The 26,214-nt window shown below is 38.6% G+C and overlaps 1 protein-coding gene across 4 annotated transcripts in view; it reads left to right on the top strand.

The window, feature by feature from the left end:
- Nucleotides 1-503: 503 nt before the first annotated feature.
- Nucleotides 504-26,214, top strand: part of TASOR2 (transcription activation suppressor family member 2) — a 71,763-nt gene continuing 46,052 nt past the window's right edge. The window contains exons 1-5 of one of the 4 annotated variants that reach the window (XM_058669519.1): nucleotides 7,777-7,964; nucleotides 13,858-13,985; nucleotides 17,996-18,141; nucleotides 18,403-18,498; nucleotides 20,050-20,122. In XM_058669519.1, the coding sequence (XP_058525502.1) occupies nucleotides 7,960-7,964; nucleotides 13,858-13,985; nucleotides 17,996-18,141; nucleotides 18,403-18,498; nucleotides 20,050-20,122 (448 nt within the window). In that variant the 5' untranslated portion in view covers nucleotides 7,777-7,959. Of the gene's footprint in view, nucleotides 864-7,776; nucleotides 7,965-13,699; nucleotides 13,986-17,995; nucleotides 18,142-18,402; nucleotides 18,499-20,049; nucleotides 20,123-26,214 lie in introns of those variants that run through there. The other 3 variants (XM_058669520.1, XM_058669518.1, XM_058669517.1) reach the window with 3 other exon arrangements.

Below are 26,214 nucleotides of genomic sequence, written 5' to 3'. Positions count from 1 at the left end.
GCTCTTTGATACTTTTCGCGGGTACAAACAGTCCACTTTACCTCTGTCTACATAAGACTGTAAATTCCTAGAGGTCTCTTCGAGGTAATCAGCACGATGACGCCGGTTACGAGAGATAACACGGGATCAAATACAACAATCGTAACGCGGGAGGCATTTCAGAAATGAAGCGTTCGGAGCAGGCAGCTACTGTGGCCAGAGCCCGTGGGGTTAAAAGGCCCCCGTGGGTGACACAACGGCCAAGCACAGCACGAGGAGGCCGAGCCAGCAGCTCCCGCCTCTTCCTCAGCACGCCTTCCTCAGCACGCCTTCCTCAGCACGCCTTCCGTAGCACGCCTTCCGCATCCGGCCGGTCGCCCGCCCTCGCCGGGCTCCGGGCTCAAATCCGGCTTTCACGCCTGCGCAAAGGGGCCAGCGAGCGCCGCGTGGACGCCGAACGCAGCCGGCGCCTGCGCTTTGCCTTCTCTCCGGTGATTGGTTACCGTCTTCTGTCGGGGGGGGGGAGCGGGGGAGATTCCGCAGTTCAGTTTTCACTTTCTCTCTCGTTTTCTATTTTTTCGGTTCCTGTCCTTTCCCTCGGGCCGCGAGGTTTTACTTCCGGTTGCTAGCTCCCGTCAGCCTGCGGGGTCGACATGTTCCCTCAGGCGGCCCGGAGCCGGGGGAGTGCTTCTCTCCTGCGGTCCTGAGGGGAGCCGGGGCGCTGTCACGGCGGGACGGGGAGCGCGCGGCATTCCTGAGGGGCAAGCCGCGGAGCGGGCGCCCTAGCCCGTGCCTAACCTGCCGGCTGCCGGGAGCCGACAGCCTGGAACGGCATGGCATGGAGGGGCTGAAGTTGTCAGGGGCGGCGGCCGCGCCGAGGACAGGTACACCTCAGGCTGGGGTCGGAGCTCCGGCCGCTGCCGCGCGGGAGGGAGCGCGGGGCGCGCAGCTGCTCGCGGTCGTGCTTGCTCGGGGAATGACGGGGTGGCAGGCGCTTTCGTCCTAGCCTCGGGGTGAGGGTGCGAGAGAATGAGGAGGTGTCCTCTCTCACCTCTCCTCCAAGTCGTTAGGTTTCTCCACGACTGGACCTGCTGCAACCTGTGGCTGGTCTCGCCAACATCGAGATAACGTGTCTGCACGGGGTTCTGAAGTTGATTTTCCCTCCTGTTGGTGGGACACGATCTTGGGCTTTTCCCTTTGCGTCGCTTGTCAGAGAGGACAGCTGCGTCCCTAAGGACAGGGTAATAAGTGCTTGCCTGGAGTTGGTCTCCTTGGGTTTGGACTGGCTGGGGAATCCTTTCGTAAGGGTTGTTTCTGAAGCCTGGTGCGACTCAAGTTTCGGCAAAGATTTGGTGACGGTGCGTGACCTTTAAAAGAAAAAAAAGAAAACTGAAAGGAATCTCTGCGCAGGGAGAGTCGTTTAGCAGCGCGCTGGAGTAAAACACAGGCAGTGTTAGAGTAGCTTGGTCCCCGTGGCCCAACAGTTTGCCAGAAGGAGGTACTAAGGCAGAATTTTGTGGATGAACCTGGCGGATACAACTTCCAATTTGAGGAAGGTCGTTTGAAAATTCTCAAATTTCTTGTAAAACCAACTGCTCTTAACCTTTCTTCTCCCTGCGGGGCAAAATGAGGGTCGTTAAGAGCCGTGAACATATTTCACAAATTTGCGATTGTGCAGTGTGGTATAGTTGTGGTCACATGAGTGGTGCTATAAGTGTTCTTTTAAAAAACAAACATTAAAAGGAAACGGAGATAAATGTGATACTCAGTTTTTTGGCAAGTGTGAGTCGTGGTAATCCTATCTGGAAGGTGTCTAATGAAGCAAATGTTGCTTAATTGCGTAAGAATATTCTCGTGTTCAAAATTGCCTCGTATAAATGAATTTCTGGATATATTTCCAAAATATCATTAATCAACCTAGGAAAAATAAAAAGTGACAGTAGTTGTACATACTGTTGTAAGGAAAACAAGAGTATTTGAAATTGCGTTTTCAGGACCTGTGCTCAGCTGTGACTAATAAAGAGATCTATCATGCTCATAGCCTGTAATGCAAACACACTTGCTTGAATGAATTAAGATTTATAAGGCGCCTAAAATCTTGTCTGAGTTAATCTGTTAACTCTAAAATGGTATGTAATTAAAATAAATAGATTTGCATGTATTTATATTTCACTCGCCTATTGGTATACATTCATTTCCAAGATTGCCAATAACGATGCAGTGATGATCTTTTTCTGCTACTGCGAGCAGTGCTTCAGGTGTTCATGATCGTATTTCTGTAGAATTTACCCGTCTTAAATGATGTTAATTGATAGAAGTAGTCCCCAATTAAACCCTTTTATGTTTATTCTCTCAAAAGATATGCTTTCCTCTGCCAGCCTGCAACTGGTGGTAGAAAGTATCTTTAAAATGTATTTTACCCATTATACTCGGGAAACAACATTTTAATTTTCATCTCCTGTGACTAAGAAAGTTAAACATTTTTGATTGGGTCATATTCTGTTTTCTTTTGCTGATTGAGTCTGAATTCTCTTTGACCCATTTAACTGTTACCATACTGTTGATCTGCTATGGTTTATATTGTATTTTGGTGTTTTGCATTTTTTAAAAAAAGCCTTGGGTTCTTTTGCATTTTCTTTCAGATGAAGTTTAGACTCATCTCTTCAAGTTCTATAGAAAGTCTTGTTGGGATATTGTGTGTGGTTGCAGTGAATTTTTAGGTTAATTTGAGAAGAGACACTTTGAGTTTTTCTTCTGAAAGAATAGGTATGTCTCTGTTTCTTCAAACTTTTTTTGTTGTGAAGTATGCTATTAATCTGTACTGTTTTTTTTAAGTGTATGTCTGTACCCACCTCAGTAGAACTTCACAAGTACGCCTGTGTGTGTCTGCTTGAGGCCGACTTATTACTCATAGCATTCATCGTTCATTATTACCCGTCCTTTAGTTTCATCACATATAAATGTTCTCTCTTACTTGTTTTTGGACATATTTAGATAGAATTGTATTGTACTGATAATCTTTGGATGACTTCTGTTAACTATTATGTTTCTAAGATTCATCTTTTGTTGAAGTATATACCTGTAGCTCAGCAGTTCAGAAAGTTTTGCTTTCAGGACTTCTACATTTTTAAAAGCTATTAACAACTCCAAAGTTTTTTTTTTTTTTGAGTATTAAGTCAAATGATAGTTACCATCTTATATGAGAATTGAATGATTGTAAATATGCATTTAATAACTTTTTTAAACAACTAAGGTTTTTTTATACATTTATTTTGCAAGGCAGAGTCACAGAGAAGGAGAGGCAGAGGCAGGGGCTTAGGCAGAGAAAAATATTTTCCATCCACTGGTTCACTCCCAAATGGCTACAGCTGCCAGGACCGGGCCAGGCAGAAGCCAGAGCTTTCTCCTGATCGCACATGTGCGTACCATCGTCCGTTGCTTTCCCAGGCACTTTATCAGGGATCTGGGTTGGAAATGGAGCAGCTTGAGTAGAATTAATTGGAACTGGTGAGGGATGCAGGCACTAGGTAGTAGCTTTACCTTCTGTGCTACTGCTCTCACTTCCATTGGCTCACTTCCATTGGTAATCTTAACATCATGACACATTTTTAATGCAGAATGATCACCCCCCCCCCACCCAGTCTGCAAAATAGTGACTTGTGCAAATGTTCTACAAAAATTTCATGTCTGCTTCTTCATGCCATTCCTTGCACTGTTTTGTTATGGTTGAAGTGTAGAAAGAAAATCTGACCCTACTTAGTAAATCGGTTGAAAAAGGGAGAAAGATTTTCATAAGCTTCTTCAAATAATTGTTCTTTTTTGATATTCATTAAAACTTGACAGTTTGAGTTAAGGTTAGGTGCATTGTTGAGTTGAAATCATGTCAGTGAACTTACACTGTGTCACATAGAATTCCTTAGTCGGCTTGCACTTTGAAGGTACTGGTTATTTGGGAAATATTTATACAGATCTTTCATATTTCATTATATAATACCAAAAAATCAAATGCATTACTATTTTCACCGTTGGGAACCCTGTTGTAATTTACCAATTTTCACTGAATGTATTTAGACTATGTAATAATTTATTATTTATTTACCCGGGGGGCCGTTTCTAATGTTAGGGTATTTGATGGTGCCATAAACCTTCCTGTTGATGACTCCAAGGTCAATGTATAGTAGGGAGGCAGGTTGGTGGTAAAATCACAGGATCCCTTGGGAGGCTGTGTATACAACTCTATTAGATACTGTCTGATGTTTTCAGAATGCTTGCTGTCTTCTGCAGCTGTAGTAAATGGAACCTCTCTCTATTCCCTGTTTTTTTCACATCTGGCATTGCCTAGCTTAATTTTTGCCAATGTGGTGGTAGTGAAGTGATGTATTATTGTAGTTACAAGCTTTCTTTCTCTGCTTAAACAAGCTAAGGATCTTATGCTTCTTGCCAGTTCAATGTTTTGTGATCGGGCTACTTGTATTTTCTCCATTCTTTCTGTTGTGTGTTTTCTCTTATTAATGCATAGGTGTGTGTAAAATTGTTATATAATAGTTGATTAACTCTTCCTGTTATAAAAAGTTGAGATCATTTATGTATTTAGAGCATGAAAAGCATATAAAGGCATGTATTTGCGAAGTACTTTCTTGTTCCTATTCAGCTGATCCCCACTGTCTCAGCTTTTCTGTGTCCTGTTTGTCCAGTGCATTTCTGAGTATAGGAACACATATTACTATAGTCTTTATGCCAATATCTGCTTTACTATATTTTTCCTATAGTAAATGCTGGAAGAATACCTTCATTCTATAAATTAGAAAGACGTTTTTCATTGTGTGTCCATGTACCTTTTAAGATCTATTTCCCTTACTTGAAGGAGTTACAGAGAGATCTTCCACCTACTAGTTCACTCCTCAAATGTCCCTAACGGCCAGGGCTAGGCTGGACCAAAGCTGATAATAAAATAGTTATTTATACATGAACATAAGTACTATCTATGTGGTAATTATTTCCTCCCTTGTTTTGCTTTTCTCTTTGTTTTCTACAGATTTGTTAACAGAAAATGCTTCTGAATTTTTGATAATTTTTTAAGTGAAGCAGAAATTCTCTGATCATTTAGAACAGAGGGTAGAAATATAACTCTTTTGAGCCTGTTTCACTGTTACTGATCCACTCATGTTTCTCACATTTAAACCAATACTAGTGAATTGTATTTTTTTTCTAAAGATTTATTTTTATTGGAAAGGCAGATATACAGAGAGGAGAGACAGAGAGGAAGATCTTCCTTCCATTGATTCACTCCCCAAGTGGCCACAAAGGCCGGAGTTGAGCCAATCTGAAGCCAGGAGCTTCTTCTAGATCTCCCATGCCAGGTGCAGGGTCCCAAGACTTGGCTGTCTTTGACTGCTTTCCCAGGGCACAAGCAGGGAGCTGGATAGGATGCAGGGCCATCAGGTTTGGAACCAGTACCCAAATGGGATCCTGGCACTTGCAAGGCAAGGATTTAGGCACTAGGCTGCTGCGACATGCCCTAGTGAATTATATCTTGTAGTTTCGAGTTTATTGATATAAATCAGCTGTAATTTATAATTTTAGAAATTGGTTTCTTTATTTGTATTCCTTTTTGCTTCCAATTCTGTTATTTCCTTTTTTCTGATTTTACTTGCTGAAAGAGTACCTAATTTTTTAGTACTTTAAATGAAAAAGCTTTTGCTTTTATTAAGTCAATTTGTTTTTTGCGTTTACATTTTGTTCTTTTTCATAGTTACTGCTTTTGTCATAAGAGATGTGTCTGGGGGATCCTTCATGTTTTCCCCTAATAATAATTTCATAAATTTAGTTGGAGAACTAAGTCCCTTGCTAATATTTTGTGTAAAGGAGCACTGCCCTCCTTTGCATGGTGAAATAGACCCTGTTTAGAATCTTTGATGAACACCTGCTCCCTCATTAGAAGTGATATTCAAGACCTCAATTCCTGAGGCCTGCTTTGTTCCAGTTGCAGTACCTACTTCGCCCCAGTAGGTATTCTCTGCTTCGCTGTGTTGGGGAACTTGGAATAAAATATCTGTTCTGATGGATCAAATGCAATTTTTTTTCTGTCATAATTAAATGTAATAGTTGAGAGGTACCAAAGACACTTTAAATTTTTTTTATTATTTTATGTTTTTTTTTTTTTAAGTTTATGTTTTTGAAAGGTGATACAGAGAGAAAGCAAGTCAGTAGGAAGAGCCCAGAGCTCCTTCCAGGTCATGTGGGTGCAAGGATCCAAGATCTTGGGTCAAACTTAACACTGCTTTCTCAGGCGCATTAGCGGGGAGCAGGGAGGGAAGTGGAGCAGCTGGGACTTGAACCAGTGCCCATGTGGGATGGGATGCTGACCCTGCAGGCAGTGCCTTTATCTGTTATCCCTCAGTGCCAGCCCCTAAAGATAAGTTTTAAAATGTAATTGTAACTCAGAAAATGTATCTTTTGGATATTTTTGTTAAGTACAACTACTTCAGTTTGATGCACCATTTTACCAAATGTTGACATTTTAGTGTCCAGGCACAAATTCATAAACTCGGTTTAATGAGGACACAGAATAATGCTTAGTGCCTTTATATGAATGTCTGAAATAGTCACCATGTAAAGTTTGGATTGATTCTAATAAAATCTGCATATATCTTAAATTTGTAAGCATGGTCTCCAAAGAATTTATTGATCTTTTTATATCGTGTAGTGAAAAAAAACAAAAAAAAAAAACTGCGGTAAGTGTAAGATTAAATATTAATCTGATGACCAAAAACACTGTTCACAGTAGATTGGAGTTTGAGAATGTTAAAATAGTTTTCAGAAAATCAATATTAAATCCAAAAGTAAACAAGTCATAGGTGAATGAAAAACTCTCAGTATCTTATTTTATCTAATGAATATAATCCCCCAAAATGTTTTTCAAAAGGCAATTTTTCTTCCTCTGAGTGAACTAAAATAAGTGCATTTACTGTTTTAAGTAGCATATAATTAATCTACATAATTCTTTATGGATATAAATTGCTTTATGAGTTCAAATTATCCCAAGTGTGTCTTGTGCAGTACTGTAAAGGTAATTTATAAATCCTAAATAGATTTTCCTAGATATTGTGTGTAAGTATCTTAAATTGGTTAAAGCAGTGTTAATAAATTGGAGAAGAAGACAGCCTTAAGTTTAGCTGGGGACTTCACCTCCCACTTTCAGCTTGGTGTGATTGTATTTTTGGTGAATAATTTTAGAGCTGCATAGATGAGTTATGGGAGGAATACCCCATCCGTTTCTCAGATACTGATATCAGCATCTTCAGAAGATAAATGATGTATTGGGAACCATATTCAGCAGTTTTTTGTCTTTGTGAGTTGAAAACGCTGTCCCACCCATCCCCCCCTCCCCACCTCTCCAAACCGTTGCTGGTGAGGTTCCTGAGACAATGATGTGACAAAGACAACAACTTGGGCGTCACTTTAGTGAAAAGAACAATAGATTTTGGTTTAGACACAGGGTTTGCAGTCCGGCATCCTTATTTGGCAGTTTCAGACAGGACACTTCAGGAAATTACAGAACTTTGGGTGATCATAGGAAAGTAACACTAAAGAAGTTCGGTTAACAGCGTTATCATTGGCTCATCTAAGAAATGGGATTGAGGGTCCTGTCCCATCCTTGGCTCCTGTGTGACTGCGTCTGTTTTTTGGGCCTTTTGGTTTGTATTATCGCCAGTCTCAGGTGAGTGCGCGCCAGACTCCAGTGAGTGCGCCGCGGGCTCTCAGATGCGCCCTCGTGTGCTGGGCACGCTCGGCACTGCACGCGCCCTCGTTGACTTTCAAAAGGCGCTTCTGGCCCGCGCCGTGCACCCTGCTCCCTGCTCTGGCCGGCCTCTCTGCCTGCCTGCCTGTCTACCTGTGGCAAACTGGCCCCCACCAGCGGTGGGAGGGGGTCACAGGGACCGCCGATTTGGCGGAGCCACTGCCCCTCCCCCACACATCATGAGGTGAGGAAAGTGGGGGTCCTACACTTCCGGATGCTGCTTGAGGCATCCCAGGACCAGGGAAAATGGATTCTTTGTAGTATCTTGCCATGAAGAGTATGGAGAGTATGTAGAAAATGAGATGTTGGTAGGGCAAGTCAGATCTCTGCTGCCTAGACCAGGTGATGACAGGAGGGGTCTGTGTGGTGCTTGAAGGTTTACCGACTGAAAGCTTTCAGCCCTGATTCAGGAGCAGATTCGAAGTATGATAGGGCTGGGACCTTCCAGGACTGCTGGAGAGGTGGCCCTAGTTCTGAGAGAGAGTCTACAGTAGTTAAGATCTACTTTTTAAGATTTTATATATGGCAAAGTTTTTAAAAATCTCTGTGAAGTTAAAAAATGAAGCGTGGAAGTTATAGAGTGTTACTATAAAGCAGAAATTGAAGAACTCAAGGAAGACAGCCAGTTTAAGATGTGAAATGGAAACCAGAAAAGGCAGAAAAGAAATAGGAGTAAAATTTTAAGCATTTCAGAAAAAGAGTAAATTATATACATAAAGGAGATGCTGCACCATGGCAAAAGTCAAAAAAGCTGAAAATATGTGTATAGTTAGATGTTTTCTCTCTTTCAGTAGAAAAAGATTAGAATTTCATAAGGAAAGGACACATGTTCCAGGAAAACTGGTCTAGCACCATAGACTAGTTTAAATTTAAATTTTGAAATTTAAAAGAAAATTTATTTATTTGAAAACCAGGCAAACTGATACAATTTCCATCTGCTAGTTCAGTCCTCAAAAATGGGACTCATAAGATTAATGTTTTATGATTACACTGTTATTTGCTTGGTCAGATTGTACTCTGTGTACGATCGGATTTTTTTTTTTTTTTGACACAGCATCTCATGCAAAATGGGATCAACACAGTTTTGGATTTCAGATTCTTTTTTTACATGTTTGAAGTATTTGCATGTATATGTAATGAGATATTTTGGTAATGTGACCCAAGTCTGATAATCTAGAATTCATTTGTTTCACATACACATAACCCAAATATAGTTGTTTATAATATTTTTAATATACTAGCACTTTGATTATGAAACTTTGCAAGAAGTCAGGTATGGAATTTTCCACTTGTTGTCATTTTGGATTTTCATATTAGGGATGCTCACTTTTATCGTAGGATTTCCCTTGTGTCCCAATACATAATTGTTACATTTTTCTTTGTCATTTTTTTGCCTCAGTTTTATTGAGCTATAATTTTTAAATAATAAAATGAATACCTTTCAAGTATATTTTAGTTAATTGTGGTATATGTGTGCGTAATGTATACATTTACCATCATGACAATAAAAATATAGGACATTTGTTTCACCCTAAAAAGTTCCCTTGTACTTAACCAACTTACTAGGTAGTTTCTCTCCCTGCCCCAAGCAATCACTCAAGATTAATTTTGCTGATTTTAGAACTTAGCGTAATATCTTTCAGTTTGTATTTGTATCTGACTTCTGTGGCCTGATTTAATGTTTTTGAGATTCAAGTGTGTATCAGCGATTGTTCTTTTTTTATTGTTGAATGTTAGTATGTTGTATACTTGTGCCATAGTTTATCATTCACGCATTGCTGACAAAGTTGTTTGCAGTTTTGGGCTACTATGAGTATTGCTTCTTGAACTTCATGTACTGATATTTTGGCAGATACACTTCATTTTTAAAAAATATCTTGAAATAGAATTGCTGGATCATATAGTAAGTGCATGTTTACTTTTTTTTTTTTTACAAAAAAACTGGCTGTTTTCTCAATTGACTATGGAACTTTATATTTCTAAAAAAAATACATCATAAGTCCAGTTTTTTTAAGATTTATTTACTTTTATTACAAAGTCAGATTTACAGAGAGGAGGAGAGACAGAGAGGAAGCTCTGTCCGCTGATTGACTACCCAAATGACCACAATGGCTGGTGCTGTGCTGATCCAAAGCCAGGAGCCAGGCACTTCCTCCAGGTCTCCCACACAGGTGCAGGGTCCCAAAGCTTTGGGCCATCCTGGACTGCTTTCCCAGGCCACAAGTAGGAAGCTGAATGGGAAGTGGAGCTGCCGGGATTAGAACTGGCACCCATTTGGGATCCCGGGGCATTCAAGGCAAGGACTTTAGCCACTACGCCATCGCGCTGGGTCCCCTTCCAGTTGTTTTTTATCCTTACTTTCAGCCTTTTTAATTTTAGCCATTCCAGTACAATATGTTATTGTGATTTTAATTAGTGCTTCCTTGATAACATTTCTTAATTAAATCTGTTGAAGGTAGTACATTTTTCATTTTCATGAATTCCAAGCTATCAGGTTTTCTATATTTTTTCAGATTAAAAAAAAAGTATTTTCAAAGTTTAATTACAGACAGACAGTGGGAGAGACAGAGATCTTATCTTCTCTTTGCTAGTTCACCCACAAATGGCCACAACAGCTGCAGCTACGTGGGTCCCCAGCTTCCAGCCAGGATCTTCTTCCAGGTCTCCCACATGGGAGCAGGTCCCAAGGGTTTGTGCAGTTTTCTGCTGCTTTCTTCCACATGCTAGGGAATTGGAATGGGAAATGCAGCAGCTGGAACTCGAGCTGTTGGCACCCACATCTGATGTTGCCACCACAGTTGTTGATTTACTGGCTGTGCCACATTGTTGGCTCCTCGAATTTTCTTTTAGGACTGTTGATCTTGTGCCCTGTGAAAACTTTGTTTCCTTAGTAAAGATGTTTTCCTATGATTTTCTTTTTGGTAGAAGCTTTATGGTTAGGGTTTTTGCGTCATGTCCACCTGCTTCCCATTTTAATGGTTATGGTACCATTTATTGTAAAGATATTCTTTCCTTGGCTTGGCATGGTGGCCTAGCGGCTAAAGTCCTCACCTTGAATGCACCCGGGATTGCATATGGGAGCTGGTTCTAATCCAGGCAGCCCCACTTCCCATCCAGCTTCCTACTTGTGGCCTGGGAAAGCAGTCCAGGATGGCCCAAGGTCTTGGGACCCTGCACCCGTGTGGGAGACCTGGAGGAAGTTCTTGGCTCCTGGCTTTGGATCGTTCAGCTCCGGCTGTTGGGCCCACTTGGGGAGTGACTCATTAGATGGAAGATCTTCCTCTCTCTCTTCTCCTCTCTCTGTAAATCTGACTTTGTAATAAAAATAAATAAATCTTAAAAAAAAATCTTTCCCGTTTAATTGTTTTGGTACCTTTGCTAAAAATTAATATGGAGTTGGTTCTGTCACATTAATCTATATGCCTTTATGTAATTTCCACATTGTCTTCCCTAATTACTACGTTGTCTTCACTACTTCAGCTTGGTAAGTGATTCTTCGAATCATGTTTAAGTTCTTCAGATTTGTTCTTTTTTCAATATTGTTTTGATAATTTTGAATCTTTTGGAATCCTATTTAAGCTTTAGAATCAGATCATCAATTTCTGCAAACTGGGATAGTGTGAATTTATAAATAAATCTGTGCCTCAGCATTCCAAGCAAGGTCACAAAGCTATGGAGTAGTATCAGTACAAAAGCCCAAACTGAAACCAGAGGACGGAGCAGTGTAGACAGGGTGCTTGCCCCTCAACACCAAAAGCCAAGAGAGATCGAAGACAATAAAAAACTTGATCTTTCTGTGTCCAAAGGATATTTTTAGTCCTGTGAGAGAATTCAGTTCTTTGGAAAAATCTGAGTAATGATGATTGGTAACTGATAATTAAGCAGAGGCATTTTTAAATTCAAAAAACCAAAACATGATCTTAAGAAAGGAGTCAGACTACCCAGTGTGGCTCAGCCGTGATTAGTACGTAGAATTTAGTAGTGAGGCATGGCATACTGATAAGTCAGTAAAAGCAATGTGAGAGGGTAGACCAGAAGAATATGGAATTTTTGGTAGTGTGGAGAGATGTTTTTCATTAAAAGAATGTCCAGAATTTATGTGAGAATTTTATTGAGAAATGTGGTGTTACACAGAAAGATAGGGCTAAAGTGGAAATAGTAAATGGTGTCTGGAACATAATAAGCACCGAGCAAATGTTTGCTATTCTTATCATTAGTAAAAAATTTTCCTTTCTACTAATCATTAATAGAATACATGTCTGTATGCATGGTGCAAACAAAAGCTTCTTGTTATCAAGTTCAGTGTACATCACAAACCTTCAGTACAACTGTGAAATCACAGTGTTAGAGTGAAAGGAACCTTAGAAAAGCTAATCACAAGTAAAGAATATCTTAGAGTATACAACTAATTAAATGAAACCCATCAATGTGCTTTCAACTGCTAGTTCAGGTTGAACAATAAGGAATATTTCAAAATAAAAAAAGTACAGAGTGCAGAGATAGGACAGCCATCTACAGGTCAGTTAATTTCATAGTTAAGAATCTGGGTTCTTTCTGTTCTGTTTCATTCTTGTTCTTAGGTTGTAAGAAATTTCACGTAGTACATTTTTAGGTAGGGTCCCAAGGCTAGAAAAATAAGATAGAAACATAATGAGTGTTTTCTTTCTGTTCTTTTGTATTGCCCAGAATTTCCTCTGTATATTTTTCCATTGGTGTCTCACTGACCAGAATTAAGTAACATATTTATTCCTAAAACACTTACTGTCCCACTCTTTGACACACTCAAGCCACTCTAAAAGTATAGGATTAATTATCTGGTATCTTTAAAAAAAAAAAAAAAAAACTTGGAAAACCAGTCAATGGTATTGTCATACCAAGGGTACCCCCTAGCTTCAGTGGTAGAGCCTGTGGCGAAATTCTCATCTGCTGAATCCAAATTTAATTCTCCCTTCCTGTCTTAAGTAATGCATTTTCCTAATTAATAGCAATGTAGTTAGTTTTTCTAAAGATTATTGGATATATTCATAAAATTCTACTTCATAACCTTTTGAAGAATATACTGTAAATTTTCATGTGCTGTGTTTTGTAAAGCAGATTGAAACTTGCAGTAATTATTTTTAGAACACAGTACTGTATGCCTCACAATGAAAAGTAGTCATTTTAGCTACCACTTAAAAGTTGTTTATTATATTTGAGAGTCAAATCTACAGAGAGCAGAAGATGGAGTTTTCCCATCCATTGATTTATTCCCCAGGCCTACAACAGGCAGGCCTAGGGCCAGCAAAAGCCAAGAAGCAGAAGCTTTATTTGGGTCTCCCATGTGGAGCCTAAGCACCTAGTCCATCTTCTGCTTTCCCAGGCCATTAGCAGGGAGCTGGGTCGGAAGTAGAGCAGCTAGACATGAACCAGCACCCATTTGGGATGCTGGCATCCCAGGCAGCAGCTTCATTTGCCGTCACAATGCTGGCCCATACCAACCATCTTTCTTTACTGCCTTTTAATCTCCTAATTTGCTTGTATTTTCCCCCTCCTCTTAATTAGTCATATTAAACTACATGCAGATTCTTTGATGCATTATGTTTATATTTGTTCATACTGTTTCTACCATCTAGCAAGCATGCACACTAGCCCATTGCCTTATTGGATCTCTTTATTATTTGAATGACTATCCAGATTTCAAGTGCCAAAGTAATTTTTTTTATTGTACCACTATGCGTCTGGCATATCATGCTCTAGATATCCTGCTGGAGTTTGTTATTTTTAGCCAAGTAAATAAAGATGTTTTGTGACTTCTTGTTATTATGAAATATGTTCTCTTCAGTGAGGCAAACGTGATTCTTACAAGCATAATTGATTTCTCCATGTAAATTTTTCTTTAGAAGTTAAAGACTTTCAAAGAAAATTTCAGACTGTTATTTCTGCTTATCGAGCAGATTTATCTTTGTTATGGAGATGTATAAAATGTAGTAGATAAAGTATTTTAAATGTGACTTAGATACTAGAAGAATGTTTATGAGCAGATATACTGTAAATGATATTTTTCACTCTCTGATTGTTCTTTTCTTTTTTCACTTTAGCATTTATGACATTAACAAAGAACAGGATTGTATCAAGAATTCTGGGGGTTTATGTGGTGAAAATGAATTACACTCCCAGCCATACTCTGTTTTAGAGAAGATCAAGACAGGGTTCATAACAGAAAAGAGTAGGTATTAAACTAAGTCCTATGAATCACTACTTTTGAATCCAAAATGGAATAAAATTTGTTTAATTTAGATCATGTGAAACAAAAGGAATTTTTAAAAATTAAAATTTCTGGTAGCAACAGTTATGCTCATTCATAAGTTTTCAAATTGTATCATTAAAGTTATTTTGCTTTATTGAAATTGTGATTCATTTTTATATTTGAGGTATTTTAAGTGGTATAAGTAAATATGTAAGAAAAGTCTTAATTGGATTAATATTTATAAAAAATACAAGTTCAACGCTATCTTTTTTCCTAGCTCACTAACCATTGATCTATCTAGTCATTATTAATAGTTTGGTTTTCCATCTCGTATATTATTTGTTTTCTTTCAAATACATGATTTTATTTTGGTTTTTTAAACTCAGTGTTATTTGTATTTGTATCAACCCAACTGTTGTTTAATATCTTAAAATTAATGCAGTGTAAAATGGTTTAAGCAGTGTTTTTGTAAACAGCTGTCAAATGACTCATTTAGACCTGGTAGAGTATTTACACACCAATAGTATTAACAAATGTGGGTTGTAATCCTTCTGTAGAGAGATATGGTCATGAAAATCATGGAGAAGTGAACAAATAGGTAGTTTTTAAAGAATTATTGTTATACCTAAGCTGTTGACGTCAGTTTATGTCAGCTGCTTTCAGATCAGATGCATATGGAATTGAAAATAGACTGGTGACATGCACAAAACAGGTTGATTTATAGTTTTGTCATCCCTATTATTAAAATTTTAAAAGAGAAGTGTGCAAAAACAGTCCCTAGTCAGTATTTCTGTGTTTTGAGCAAGATGGGTGTCTTTGTAAACATTTTGATAGAATTCATCCTGTATCGACCTGAAATCTAAGACTTAACTATACTCAGGTGACAGAACTGTGCCTTAAGCTAGCTGCTGCAGGGAAATTCTGTTTCCATAGCCATTGTGATTGAACCTAATCATTCTCTATGTGCTCTCTACTGGTCACAGAAACCCCACAGAGATACTGTTTAATAGTTTATGGATGGGCACTTTTTAAATTCTTAAAAGTTTATTGAATTGTCTCCTCTTCATTTCTTTAATACTCTGATAACTTTTTATGTTTAAATAAAGCCGTGAGTATTGCTTAGCAAAAGTGAGGCCATTCATTTACAGAGTATTTGTATTCTTAATACACCAAGTATACATGTAAATGAAAATATCATTATTATGAAGTCATCAAAGATGTTAGTTTTTCCAACTTTACTTTTGACATTCTTTCTATTCTGGTAACCATAAAATTATAGCTTTGCAAATATATTGCTAATTAGAGAATGCTGAGCTAAAGGGGAAAGCATTCATTTTTAGAAAAGATTTATTTATTTATTTTTGTTATTTACTGGAAAGGCAGATTTACAGAGAAGGAGACAAAAAGATCCTCTGTCCACTGGTTCACTCCCCAAGAGAGCACAAAGGCTAGAGCTAAGCCAGTTCGGAGCCAGGAGCTTCTTCCTGATCTCCCATGTGGGTGCAGAGTTCCAAAGCTTTGGGCCATTTTCTACTGTTTTCCCAGGCCACAAGCAGGGAGCTGGATGGGAAGCAGGGCCTTTGGGATAAAAATGAAACTTTATGTTAAATATTAAAGTTGCCAAAATTCTGTTTTTTAAAGAATTTAAGAATTTCTAAAGGCAGTTACAGAGAGGGGCAGGGACTACGGAGGGGGATAGGGAGAGTTCTTCCACCTGCTGATTCACTTCCACATGACAGCAGTAACCAGGGCTGGGCCAGGCTGAAGGAAAGAGCTAGGAGCTTCAGCTGGGTCTCCCACGTGGGAACAGAGGTCCAAGGACTTGGGCCATCTTCCAGTGTTTTCTGAGGTGCATCAGCAGGGAGCTTGATCTGAAGTGTTCCAGCAGTGATTCAAACCAGTGCCCCTATGGGGTGACAGCATTGCATGCAGTGGTTTAACCCCTATGCTGCAATGCTGATTGTAGGCAGTTGCTATGCCACAATGCTGGCACACTCTAAAGAGTACATTGGGTTCCCCGGGGATTTTGTTTGTTTTGTTTTGTTTTGAGTAAGGTAGATTTAAAATCTGTAATGTTAACTATTATGGATATTTTGCTATTTAAATCTGTTCAGAGTATCCATGTTTTTGCAGCAGTAGTATACTGGTATTAAGAGGAAAAGTGAAACTGAGTAAATGTAAAACAACAGTAGATAAATTCAAGTTTACCAGCTCCAGAATATTTTAAAATATTTCATCCTTTTTCTCCCTTATTCTCTATTTACAACATTTTGTTTGAATGCTAGAAAGTTTATAGAAGGAATTTTTGAAGTGTCTTAATAATTTGAAGTATTAGGATGGTTCAATCCAGATTGAGTTTAGTAAACTTCTAGTTTCCACTTCTGTAACAGAGTAGTTTTTGTTTTTTTGTAAGTTAATTTTAATTAAAACACGTTTTCTTGAGGTTTTAATGTAGTTGGCAGAATTTTCATGTAAGAAGCTGTATTAATGTACTTAAAAGATAAAAGTTCCAGTGCCGAAATCACTCCATTATACAAGAGTGGTTTGTACATCACTCTCCTGACCTTGATGAAGAAAGTAAAAAGAATACAAATAGAAGAGAGTAAGCAGTTTAATAAAGTTTAAGGCACAAAGATCCAGTCAAAGGTCTGGATCTGAATGGTGATTTTCAAATTAAGAAACATGTTGTCACGAAAGGGGAATACAACAAGCTCTGAGATAGGTGACTGGACATGGCTTGAAGAAAAAGGACTTTCAAAAAATGTAATATTGTTTTATGTTGTTAAATTAAAAAATACACAACCCATAGGCAGTAAACTGAAAAGGTTTCTCTTTCTTAGGAAACTCCAGAGAAAATGCTTTCTCAATGTGTTTGAAGAGTAAACAGTAGTTGGGCCCTTGAAAATAACTTAACATAGTTACTGTAGATTCAAGGGGGAGTTTGGAAGAGTAGAAAACCAAAAGGTGAGAAGCACTGGTCAAAGCAATTGCCAGTACTGCCTTGAAAGTATATACCATCTGCTTTCGACTATATAGTACAATGCACAGCTTTTTTAAAAAAAAAATTGAAGAGTCATTTATTTTTATTTGAAAGGCAGATTACAGACAGGGACAGAGAGAGAGCTTTCATCCACTGGTTCACTCCCTAAATGGCTGCAGCGGCCAGAGCTGGGCTGATCTGCAGCCAGGAACCTGGAATTTCTTTTGGGTCTCCCATGTAGGTTTGGGCCGTCCTCCATTGCTTTCCCAGGTGCATTAGCAGGAAGCTGGATTGGAAGTAGAGCAGCTTAGACTTGAACTGGTGGGATGCTGGCACTGCACAATTACGCTGAAGTATTAGCCACAAAGCACAACTTTAAAATAAAAATCATTAAGTATCTGGTAGGAAATAGTTTAGTTCTTATATTAAAAATAATTCACCTAAAAAAAAAAATTCACCTAAGATACAATTTAGCTTTTGTCCACATGAGTCTTTTTTTTTTTAAAGATTTATATATTTTTATTACAAAGTCAGATATACAGAGAGGAGGAGAGACAGAGAAGATCTTCCGTCCGATATTTCACTCCCCAAGTGAGCCGCAACGGGCCGGTGCGCGCCGATCCAAAGCCGGGAACCAGGAATCTCTTCCGGGTCTCCCACGCGGGTGCAGGGTCCCAAAGCTTTGAGCTGTCTTCGACTGCTTTCCCAGACCCAGGCAGGGAGCTGGATGGGAAGTGGAGCTGTCGGGATTAGAACCGGCGCCCATATGGGATTCCGGCGCGTTGAAGGCGAGGACTTTAGCCTCTAGGCCACGCTGCCGGGCCCTGTCCACATGAGTTTTTTGAAGTATGTTGGTAGTGGTATAGATAATTTTAGATTCAACATATTGTGAAATGCTTAGTCATATAGGAAAGGAATATGTGACATTAAGTGTTAGTCAACATTCTCTTTTTTACCCTATACTTTGGTTATCTTAAATAGTGGCTTTATTTTTGTTTATGTTTTACAGTTTTTGAGAAAGTGTCCTTGAGTTCAGACTCTCTGTTCCAGAGGACAGTTTCGCTTCTCCAAACTTCTTACTTGGACTCTGCGTCTAAGCATGGTTTTCAGTACAGTGAAGTGACTTTGGTGAAAAATGACATTTTCTTAAATGAGGTGAGGTGCTTGGTACACACTCTAGTTTTAAATTAAGTAGATCCATTATTTTTAGTATATGAGCCTTGTACATTTTCACTAACATTTTTTTCAGATGAGACAAACAGCTAACTAGAAATATCCACTTGGAAAATAATATATTCTAGGGAATAGAAAAACTATATATTTAGTTGATATTTTATCAGTAAAAATTCATTATATGTTTAAATATTTCATTTACAAGAGAAAAAGTTTATAACATTTTGTTCATTCTTTATACAGTACAAAAATTTTTACCAACAAAAAAAAGCAAGTAACTATACTTTGGAAGAACTAAGTGAAACTTACGGGTTTCTTCTATTTGAAACTGAAAATCAGGTAAGGGAATTACATTATAGAAAATTTATTCTGTGTTATTAATGAACAAAACCAGTTGCATCATTAGTCTTAAATACTAATATTCGACTTCTCTGTAAGAGTGCCTTTTACTTTTTGTTATTTAGTTTCATAGTAGTAAAAAATGAAAATGAAAGCCAATCATAGCAAAGATTGATTTTTTATAACTTCATAATTTTTCTTTTATTTTAATATATTTGTAAATTTGTGATAAGATCTGTGTTAAGATTCCTTTAGTGGCAGTAATGCGTTTAATGAAGTGAATGGACTTATCTGTTCTGGATCATTGTTGTGTATGTACCTTTTTGTTTCCTATAAAGGATTTCCTAGTTTAAATAGTATGATTTTGGAGTTGATTTTAGAGTATGATTTTCAACGTAGTTAATTGGAATTGTTTCGTGTTTGTCTTTGAAGGTTGATCATCTATATTATTGCTTGTATTTAAATTGTGGGAGAAAGAGATTACTGTGTGTACAGTATGTCCCCCGAAATGTTTCCTAAATACAATTTGAATAATATTAGATTATCATCAAAGCTGAAAATAATTCAGAGAGAATACATAGGCTGGGTTAATAATTTATAAAGAATTACTAAAAAATTATAAATAATACATAGAATGGGTTAACAATTTGTAAAGAAGCTCTGGACCAGCATTGTGGCACAGAGAATTGGTCACCAGCTGTGATGCTGACATTCTGTATGAGTAATAGTAGGAGTCCTGGGTGCTGCACTTCTGGTCTAGCTTCCTGCTGTACACCTCGGAAAGCAGTGGAAGATGGCCCAGGTGCTTGGGTCCCTGCTACTTAAGTGGGAGGCACAGATGAAATTCCAGGATCTTGGCTCAGCATGGCCATTTGGGGAATGGACCAGCTGAATAGAGGATTTCTGTCTGTGCTGTCTCTCCCCCTCTGTGTGACTTCCTTCGTCTTTCAGTCAGTTATATTTCTGACTGTCTAAAGAATTGCCTTTCAGTTAAATTAAATGTATATATGTAAAGAATTTTGTAAAATGCAGAACTAGCATGGATTAGCTTAAAGAATAAAAATATAGGGCTCAGCGGTGTGGCCTGGTGGCTAAGGTCCTCGCCTTGATCCCATATGGCTGCTGGTTCTGATCCTGCCAGCTCCACTTCCTCTCTGTCTCTCCTCCTCTCAGTATATCTGACTTTGTAATAAAAATAAAATAAATCTTTAAAAAAAAAAAGAGTAAAAATATATTATGGATTCATACTTGATAACATTTGGATATAAGACATTTTCAGATTTAGTGGTTCTAAATCCGTAACTGAGCAAGAAATATTCAAGAGAATTCACATGTGATCTTGTTTAGTTTGGCTTTACTGGTAATATTTTTATTCATAGAAATTATATTTTATAGAAAACTTTAGACAGTTAAAACTTGATTGTTACATAGGCTTGCTTGTTGCCATGAATATATGGAGTGAATGTTTTATTTTAAAGCAATGTATTATAGCATTATTTCATGGTGCCCCTAAAGACCGATAACAAGCAATGTAGTGTCTTTTGTTTGAAGGCAAAGTTGGTGTGTCAGCGTGGACTCTGTGTTGGTAGCAGCTCTATTATCACTCTGGGTGACCCGTCTAAAGGTAAGTCTGTAAGGTGAAATGAGAATTAGCTAATTTCATAAGACATTGATAGTAATAGCCAGGTTTACTCATGTCAGTGTGCAATTTTTAGCATCTGAACTGAACGCGAGTTTTGAATCTAAAACTTGGAGAACCTTTTTAACTATCATAATGACACTAGGAATAGAGAACATATGGAACTCACCAAACCTGGCAACTATGGAATGGGAGAAAGGGAAAGTTTTAAACTTATACCAGAGTGATGTTATTAATGGAAAAGAGAGATGAAAAGAGAAAAATGGATTGGTTAGAGAGCTGGTGAGTTAAGAATAAGTAATCTAACATAAATTCACACTACATTTTTTGGTATCAGTTTCCTTACCTGTTACATCAGCTGAACTGCTTTGTATTTTTGTGAGAATCAAATTAGCCCAGAATCAAAGTTAGCCTAGGAGCAACTAGGTAGTTCTCAGTAAATGAACAGTTCTACTTTTATGAATCAAATTTCAGAAACAGTGATTTTTTTTTGGACTTATAATATAATTCACAAGGAATAAAATAGTTGGGAAGAGGATGAAAACAGGTATGGGGCTAGAGTTTTAGTTGAAGCCAAGACGTTTTTATAGATTATAGTGTAGAAGGAAAGGTAGAAAAGAATACAACTTTTGGATGGGTAAGAGTACCAGAATATGGGAAATGGGAATGTAAAATGAAGAAGGATCAAGAGCAGTTCATTGGCTGGAGGGTTGGTGAGTAGAGTTTAACATGGCAGCAAGGGTCTGAATTAAGAGGGGTGGGCAGGTACTTAAGTTGCTGAATGCTACAGAATGTGGAGATCTAGACTGAGAATGATTATTGGGCTTCATGGCTTGATTCCTACTGCCTTTTTTTTTTGAAGATTTTTTTTTATTTTTTTATTACAAAGTCAGATATACTGAGAGGAGGAGAGATAGAGAGGAAGTGGAGCTGCCGGGATTAGAACCAGCGGCCATATGGGATCAAGGCGAGGACCTTAGCCACTAGGCCACACTGCCGAGCCCCCCTACTGCCTTTTTTAAAAAAAGATTTTATTTGTTGTTTTATTCTGTTTTATTTGAAAGGCAGGTTTTTTTTTTTATTAATTACATTGCATTATGTGACACAGTTTTATAGGCTCTGGGATTTCCCCCCACCCTTCCCAAAACCCTCCCCCCCCCCCCCCATGGATTCCTCCACCTTGTTGCATAACCACAGTTCAAGTTCAGTTGAGATTCTTGCATTGCAAGCATTTACCAAGCATAGAGTCCAGCATCTTATTGTCCAGATAAGTTCAACGGCTTGTTGGGGAGACCTTCTCTGGTGTGAAGCTAGAGCCGGCAGAGTATCATCCCGATCAATTAAAAGCCACAACATAACATCAGCAACGATTTATAACGTTATGGAATTAATTGACATAGTATTGAGTAACCAATACGTTAAAAAAAATGCAAGTTTTTAACCATATCCTGTGACTTCTTCGTTGACATTTCAATTTTAGTTTATATACAACTGGCTTCTATACATCTTAAAATGGCTACAGATTACTGTTCAGCTGTCTTGTGTCTATTTTCATTATAATATTTAGCATTTTATAGCGTTGAAGCATAATTTTGCTGAACCTGGCTTTTTTTCGGGTAGTCTAGACTGGTTTATAACTCTAACAAGACATATGTGAACAGTTTAGGTACAGAAAAGTTTTAGGAGGGGTGTTCAGAGAAATCTTCAGTACCCCAGTGAGGAGTAACTAATCTTTGTGTCCCACATAGTAAGGTATATGTGAATCCACGCTGAGCATTTCCTGTCTGATTCTAAGCTTTCCTTGTTGGTCTCTGTCTAGCTATTCTAGTTTTTGTGTTTGTTTGTTTGTTTGTTTGTTTGTTTTGAGGGGTTTCCGGAGCGATCCTGATGGTCATTGCCAGAGAGGGTGGGGACCCAAAGTTGGAACCAAGCAAGGACCAGAGAGAGCTCCCCTCCCTAGTCCCGAAGGAAGTTTACTGTTCTTCTGTTTCTGCGGACTGCTCAGGGCTTGTGGCTGTTGTTCTGATGCCCTTGGATCCTGTGAGGAAGGATTTGGACTTCTTCCATCCCATGTGGTAGATCCAAGCGGGAGTGGATGACCTCAGAGTTCTTGGCCTCCGAAGGCACTCCAATTTCCCGTGGTCTCCTTGGCAGTTAGGATGTAGTCCTTGGTGCTCGTACTGATAGTCCTTGGTGAGGATCTGGGAGTCTTCAGGGTTGGGATACAAGCCTCCTCCTGTCTGCCTGCTCCGCTCTGGGTTTCCCCCCTGCTCTGTGCATATGACCTCCTGTTAAGAGGTTGTTAGCATCGCTCCTGATTTGCCCCATATGCCTTTGTAGCTTAACTATTGTCTAATGCTGATTCGAGTCTGTTGTCCATGAGTTACCAGTTATGATCCTGGTAGGTTGTATTTCACGTCTTCCTCACACCTTCTAGGGTGATGGAAGATTTCTCCCACCCCATTATGGAATAACATAAGGTATTAAAAGTATATTAGGTTTTACAGTTCTTTGATGTAGATCCTAAGCAGTCTGACTCACATTGATTGTTGGTTGTTGGTTACTTCACAGTATCTTATTGCATGTGAGACAGGCTGTTTGAGGTTGAGATAATATTACATTTTACAGGTACTATTTTTCATATTGACATCATTTCATCTTAAATTAAGGCAAACAAGCGGTATCTTTTTGGATTGGCTCATTTCCCTTAGCATTATGGTTTCCAGTTGAGCCCATTTGGCCACAAAGAACTGCATTTTTTTTTTTTTAATAGGTGAGTAATATTCCATGGAGTAGATGAACCATAGCTTTCTTATCCAGTCTTCTGCTGATGAGCATTTCGGTTGCTTCCATGTTTTTGCAATTACTGATTGTGCTGCTATGAACATAGGAGTGCATGTTGGTTTCTCGTGTAACAGGTGTTTTGGATATATTCCTAGGAGTGCTATTGCTGGATCATATGGTATGCAGATTTTGAGTTGTTTGAGAGTTCTCCATACTGATTTCCATATAGGCTGTACAAGTCTGCAGCGCCACCAGCAGTGGAGTAGGGTTCCCTTTTCCCTGCATCCTCGCCAGCAAGTATTGTTGGTGTTTTTTTGTATGTGGGCCAGTCTTACTGATGTTAGGTGGTACCTCATTGATGTTTTAATTTGCATTTGCCTTATTGCCAGGGAACTTGAGCATTTTTTCATGTGTTTGTTTGCCCTTTGGGTTTGTTCCTTTGTGAAATGTCTGCCCATTTCCCATGCCCATTTCCCATGCCCATTTCTTGAGTGGCTTGTTTGTTTTGGTATTTTGGTTGTTTTGGAGTTCTTTGTATATTCTGGAGATTAGCCCTCTATCACCTATGTAGTGCGCAAAGATCTTCTCCCATTCTGTGGGTTGCTTTTTTACTTTGTTGATTGTTTCCCTTGCTGTACAGAAGCTTCTTAGTTTGATGAGGTCCCATTTGCTTATTTTAGTCTTGATTTCTATTGCTTTTGGTGTCCATTTTAGGAAGTCAGGACCTACCCCTAGATCTGGCAGGGTATTTCCAACATTTTCTTCCAAAAGTTTGAAGGTTTCTGGATGTAGGTTTAGGTCTTTTATCTATTTGGACTTGATCTTAGTGTATGGTGAGAGATGTGGGTCTTTTTGTTTCTGCAGGCTATCAACCAGTTGTCCCAACAGCATTTGTTGAAGAGAGCTTCCCATTTGCCTGGATTGTCGTTTGTCTTTTGTCAAAGATTATTTGGCTGTATCTGTGTGGGTTCCCTTCTGTTGTTTCTATTCTGCTCCATTGATCCTCCTCTCTGTCTTTGTGTCAGTACCAGGCTGTTTTGATAACCACCGCCCTATAGTATGTCCAGAGGTCTGGAACTGTGATTCCCCCTGTTAACTTCCTATTCTTCAGGATGGTTCTAGCTATTCCTGGGTTTTTTTGTGTTTCCGGATGAAACTTTGTATCATTGTTTCCAGTTTCATGAAGAATGTTTTTGGCAATTTGATTGGGATTGCGTTGAATGTATATATTGCTTTTGGTAGTATAGACATTTTAATGATATTGATTTTACCTATCCAGGAGCATGGGATGTTACTCCATCTTTTGAGGTCTTGTTAAATTGTTTTTTTAAGTAGTTTGTAGTTTTCTTCAAAAAGGTCTCCTACATTTTTGGTTAGATTTATTCCTAGGTACCTCATACTTTTCTCTGTTATTTTGAATAGTATCTTGCTGGTTAGATCTTTCTCCATCTTGGAGCTGTTTGCATACACTGTGGCTGTTGATTTTTGTTGATTAATTTTGTACCTTTCCACTCTACCAAACTCTCGTATAAGTTCTAGCAGTCTCCATATTGAGTCTCTTGGTTTTTCTATGTAAAGGAGCATGTCATCTGCATATAGTGAAAGCTTGACTTCTTCGTTTCCCACTTGAATTCCTTTGATTTCTTTTTCTTGTCTTATGGCCTCAGCGAGTACCTCTAGGACTGTGTTGAATAGCAGTGGAGATAGCGAACATCTTTGTCTTGTTCCAGATCTCAGTGGGAAGGGCTCCAGTTTTTCTCCATTCAGTATGGTGCTGGTGTTGGGTTTTTCATATAGTTCTCTGATTATGCTGTGGATTGTTACTTCTATGCCTACCTTAGTTAGGGTTTTTAGCATGAAGTGGTATTGGATTTTGTCAAAAGCTTTTTCTGCGTCTATTGATACTCTTACGTGATTCTTGTTTTTCAGTTTTTGGATGTTGTGTCACATTTATGGATTTCCGAATGTTGAACCATCCCTGCATTCCAGGGATGATCCTACTTGATCAGGGTGAATTATCTGTCTGATGTTTTTTTGAAATCTGTTGGCTAGAATTTTGTTGAGAATCTTAGCATCAGTGTTCATCAGAGAGAAAGGTTTGTAGCTTTCCTTCCCTATTGGTTCTTTATCTGATTTTGGGATTAAGATGATGTTGGCTTCATAGAATGAGTATGGAAGGGTTGCTTCCTTTTCTATTGTTTTGAAGAGTTTGTAGAGGATTGGGGTTATTTCTGTTTGTAAATTTTTGCAGAATTCTGTAGTGAAACTGTCTGGGCCAGGGCATTTCTTTCTTGGGAGATCTTTAATCACTAATTCAATCTCTGCTTTGGTTATGGGTTTGTTTAGGTCTTTTGTTGCGTCTGGGCTAAGTTTTGGTAGGTGGTGGGAGTCTAAGAACTTTTCCATTTCTTGGTCTTCTGATTTGTTGGAGTACAGTTCTTTGTAGTAATTTCTAATTATTTTCTTAATGCTTGCAGTGTCATTCGTTATGGTGCCTTTTTCATCTTTGATGTTAATTCTTGCTTTCTCCGTTTTTTCTTTGTCAGTCGGGCCAGTGGGGTGTCTATTTTGTTTATCTTCTCAAAAAAACCAACTTTTTGATTCGTTGATTTTGTGTATAGTTTTTTGATTTCTATTTGGTTTATCTCCTCCCTTGTTTTGATGATTTCTTGTTTCCTATTGTGTATGGGACCCTTCTGCTGCTGCTTTTCCAATTCCTGGAGGTGTGTGCTTAATTCCTGTATGTGGTGCCTTTCTTGGGCCTTGACATGAGCTTCAATTGCAATGAGCTTACCCTGTAGCACTGCTTTGGCGGTGTCCTACAAGTTTTGGAATGTTGTATCAGAGTTTTCATTGGTTTCCACAAATTTTTTGATCTCATCTTTAATTTCTTCTCTGATCCATTGTTCGTTTAATAGCATATTGTTTAACCTCCAAGAGTTTCTGTATTTCCTGGGGCATTTTGAATTGTTAATTTCCAGTTTCATTTCGTGGTGGTCTGAGAGGGTACATGGTATTATCCCTATCTTTTTGAAGTTATTTAGATTTGCTTTGTGTCCTATCATGTGGTTTATCCTGGAGAAGGTGCCATGCACTGCTGAAAAAAATGTATAATCTGTGGCCTTAGGATAAAAAGTTCTATAAATGTCTACCAAGTCCAGTTATTCTATTGTTTGTGTGAGCTCTGTTGTTTCTTTGTTGAGTTTTTGTTTTGTTGATCTGTATGTTGGTGTTAATTGGGTGTTGAGGTCACCCACAATTATTGTATGTGTATCTATGTCTCCCCTTAAGTC

This window comes from Ochotona princeps, chromosome 10 (assembly GCF_030435755.1).
Source record: "Ochotona princeps isolate mOchPri1 chromosome 10, mOchPri1.hap1, whole genome shotgun sequence".
NCBI classification, from domain to species: Eukaryota; Metazoa; Chordata; class Mammalia; order Lagomorpha; family Ochotonidae; genus Ochotona; species Ochotona princeps.
Note: the sequence above shows the minus strand (reverse complement) of the source record. Positions and strands in the feature narration are given on the sequence as shown.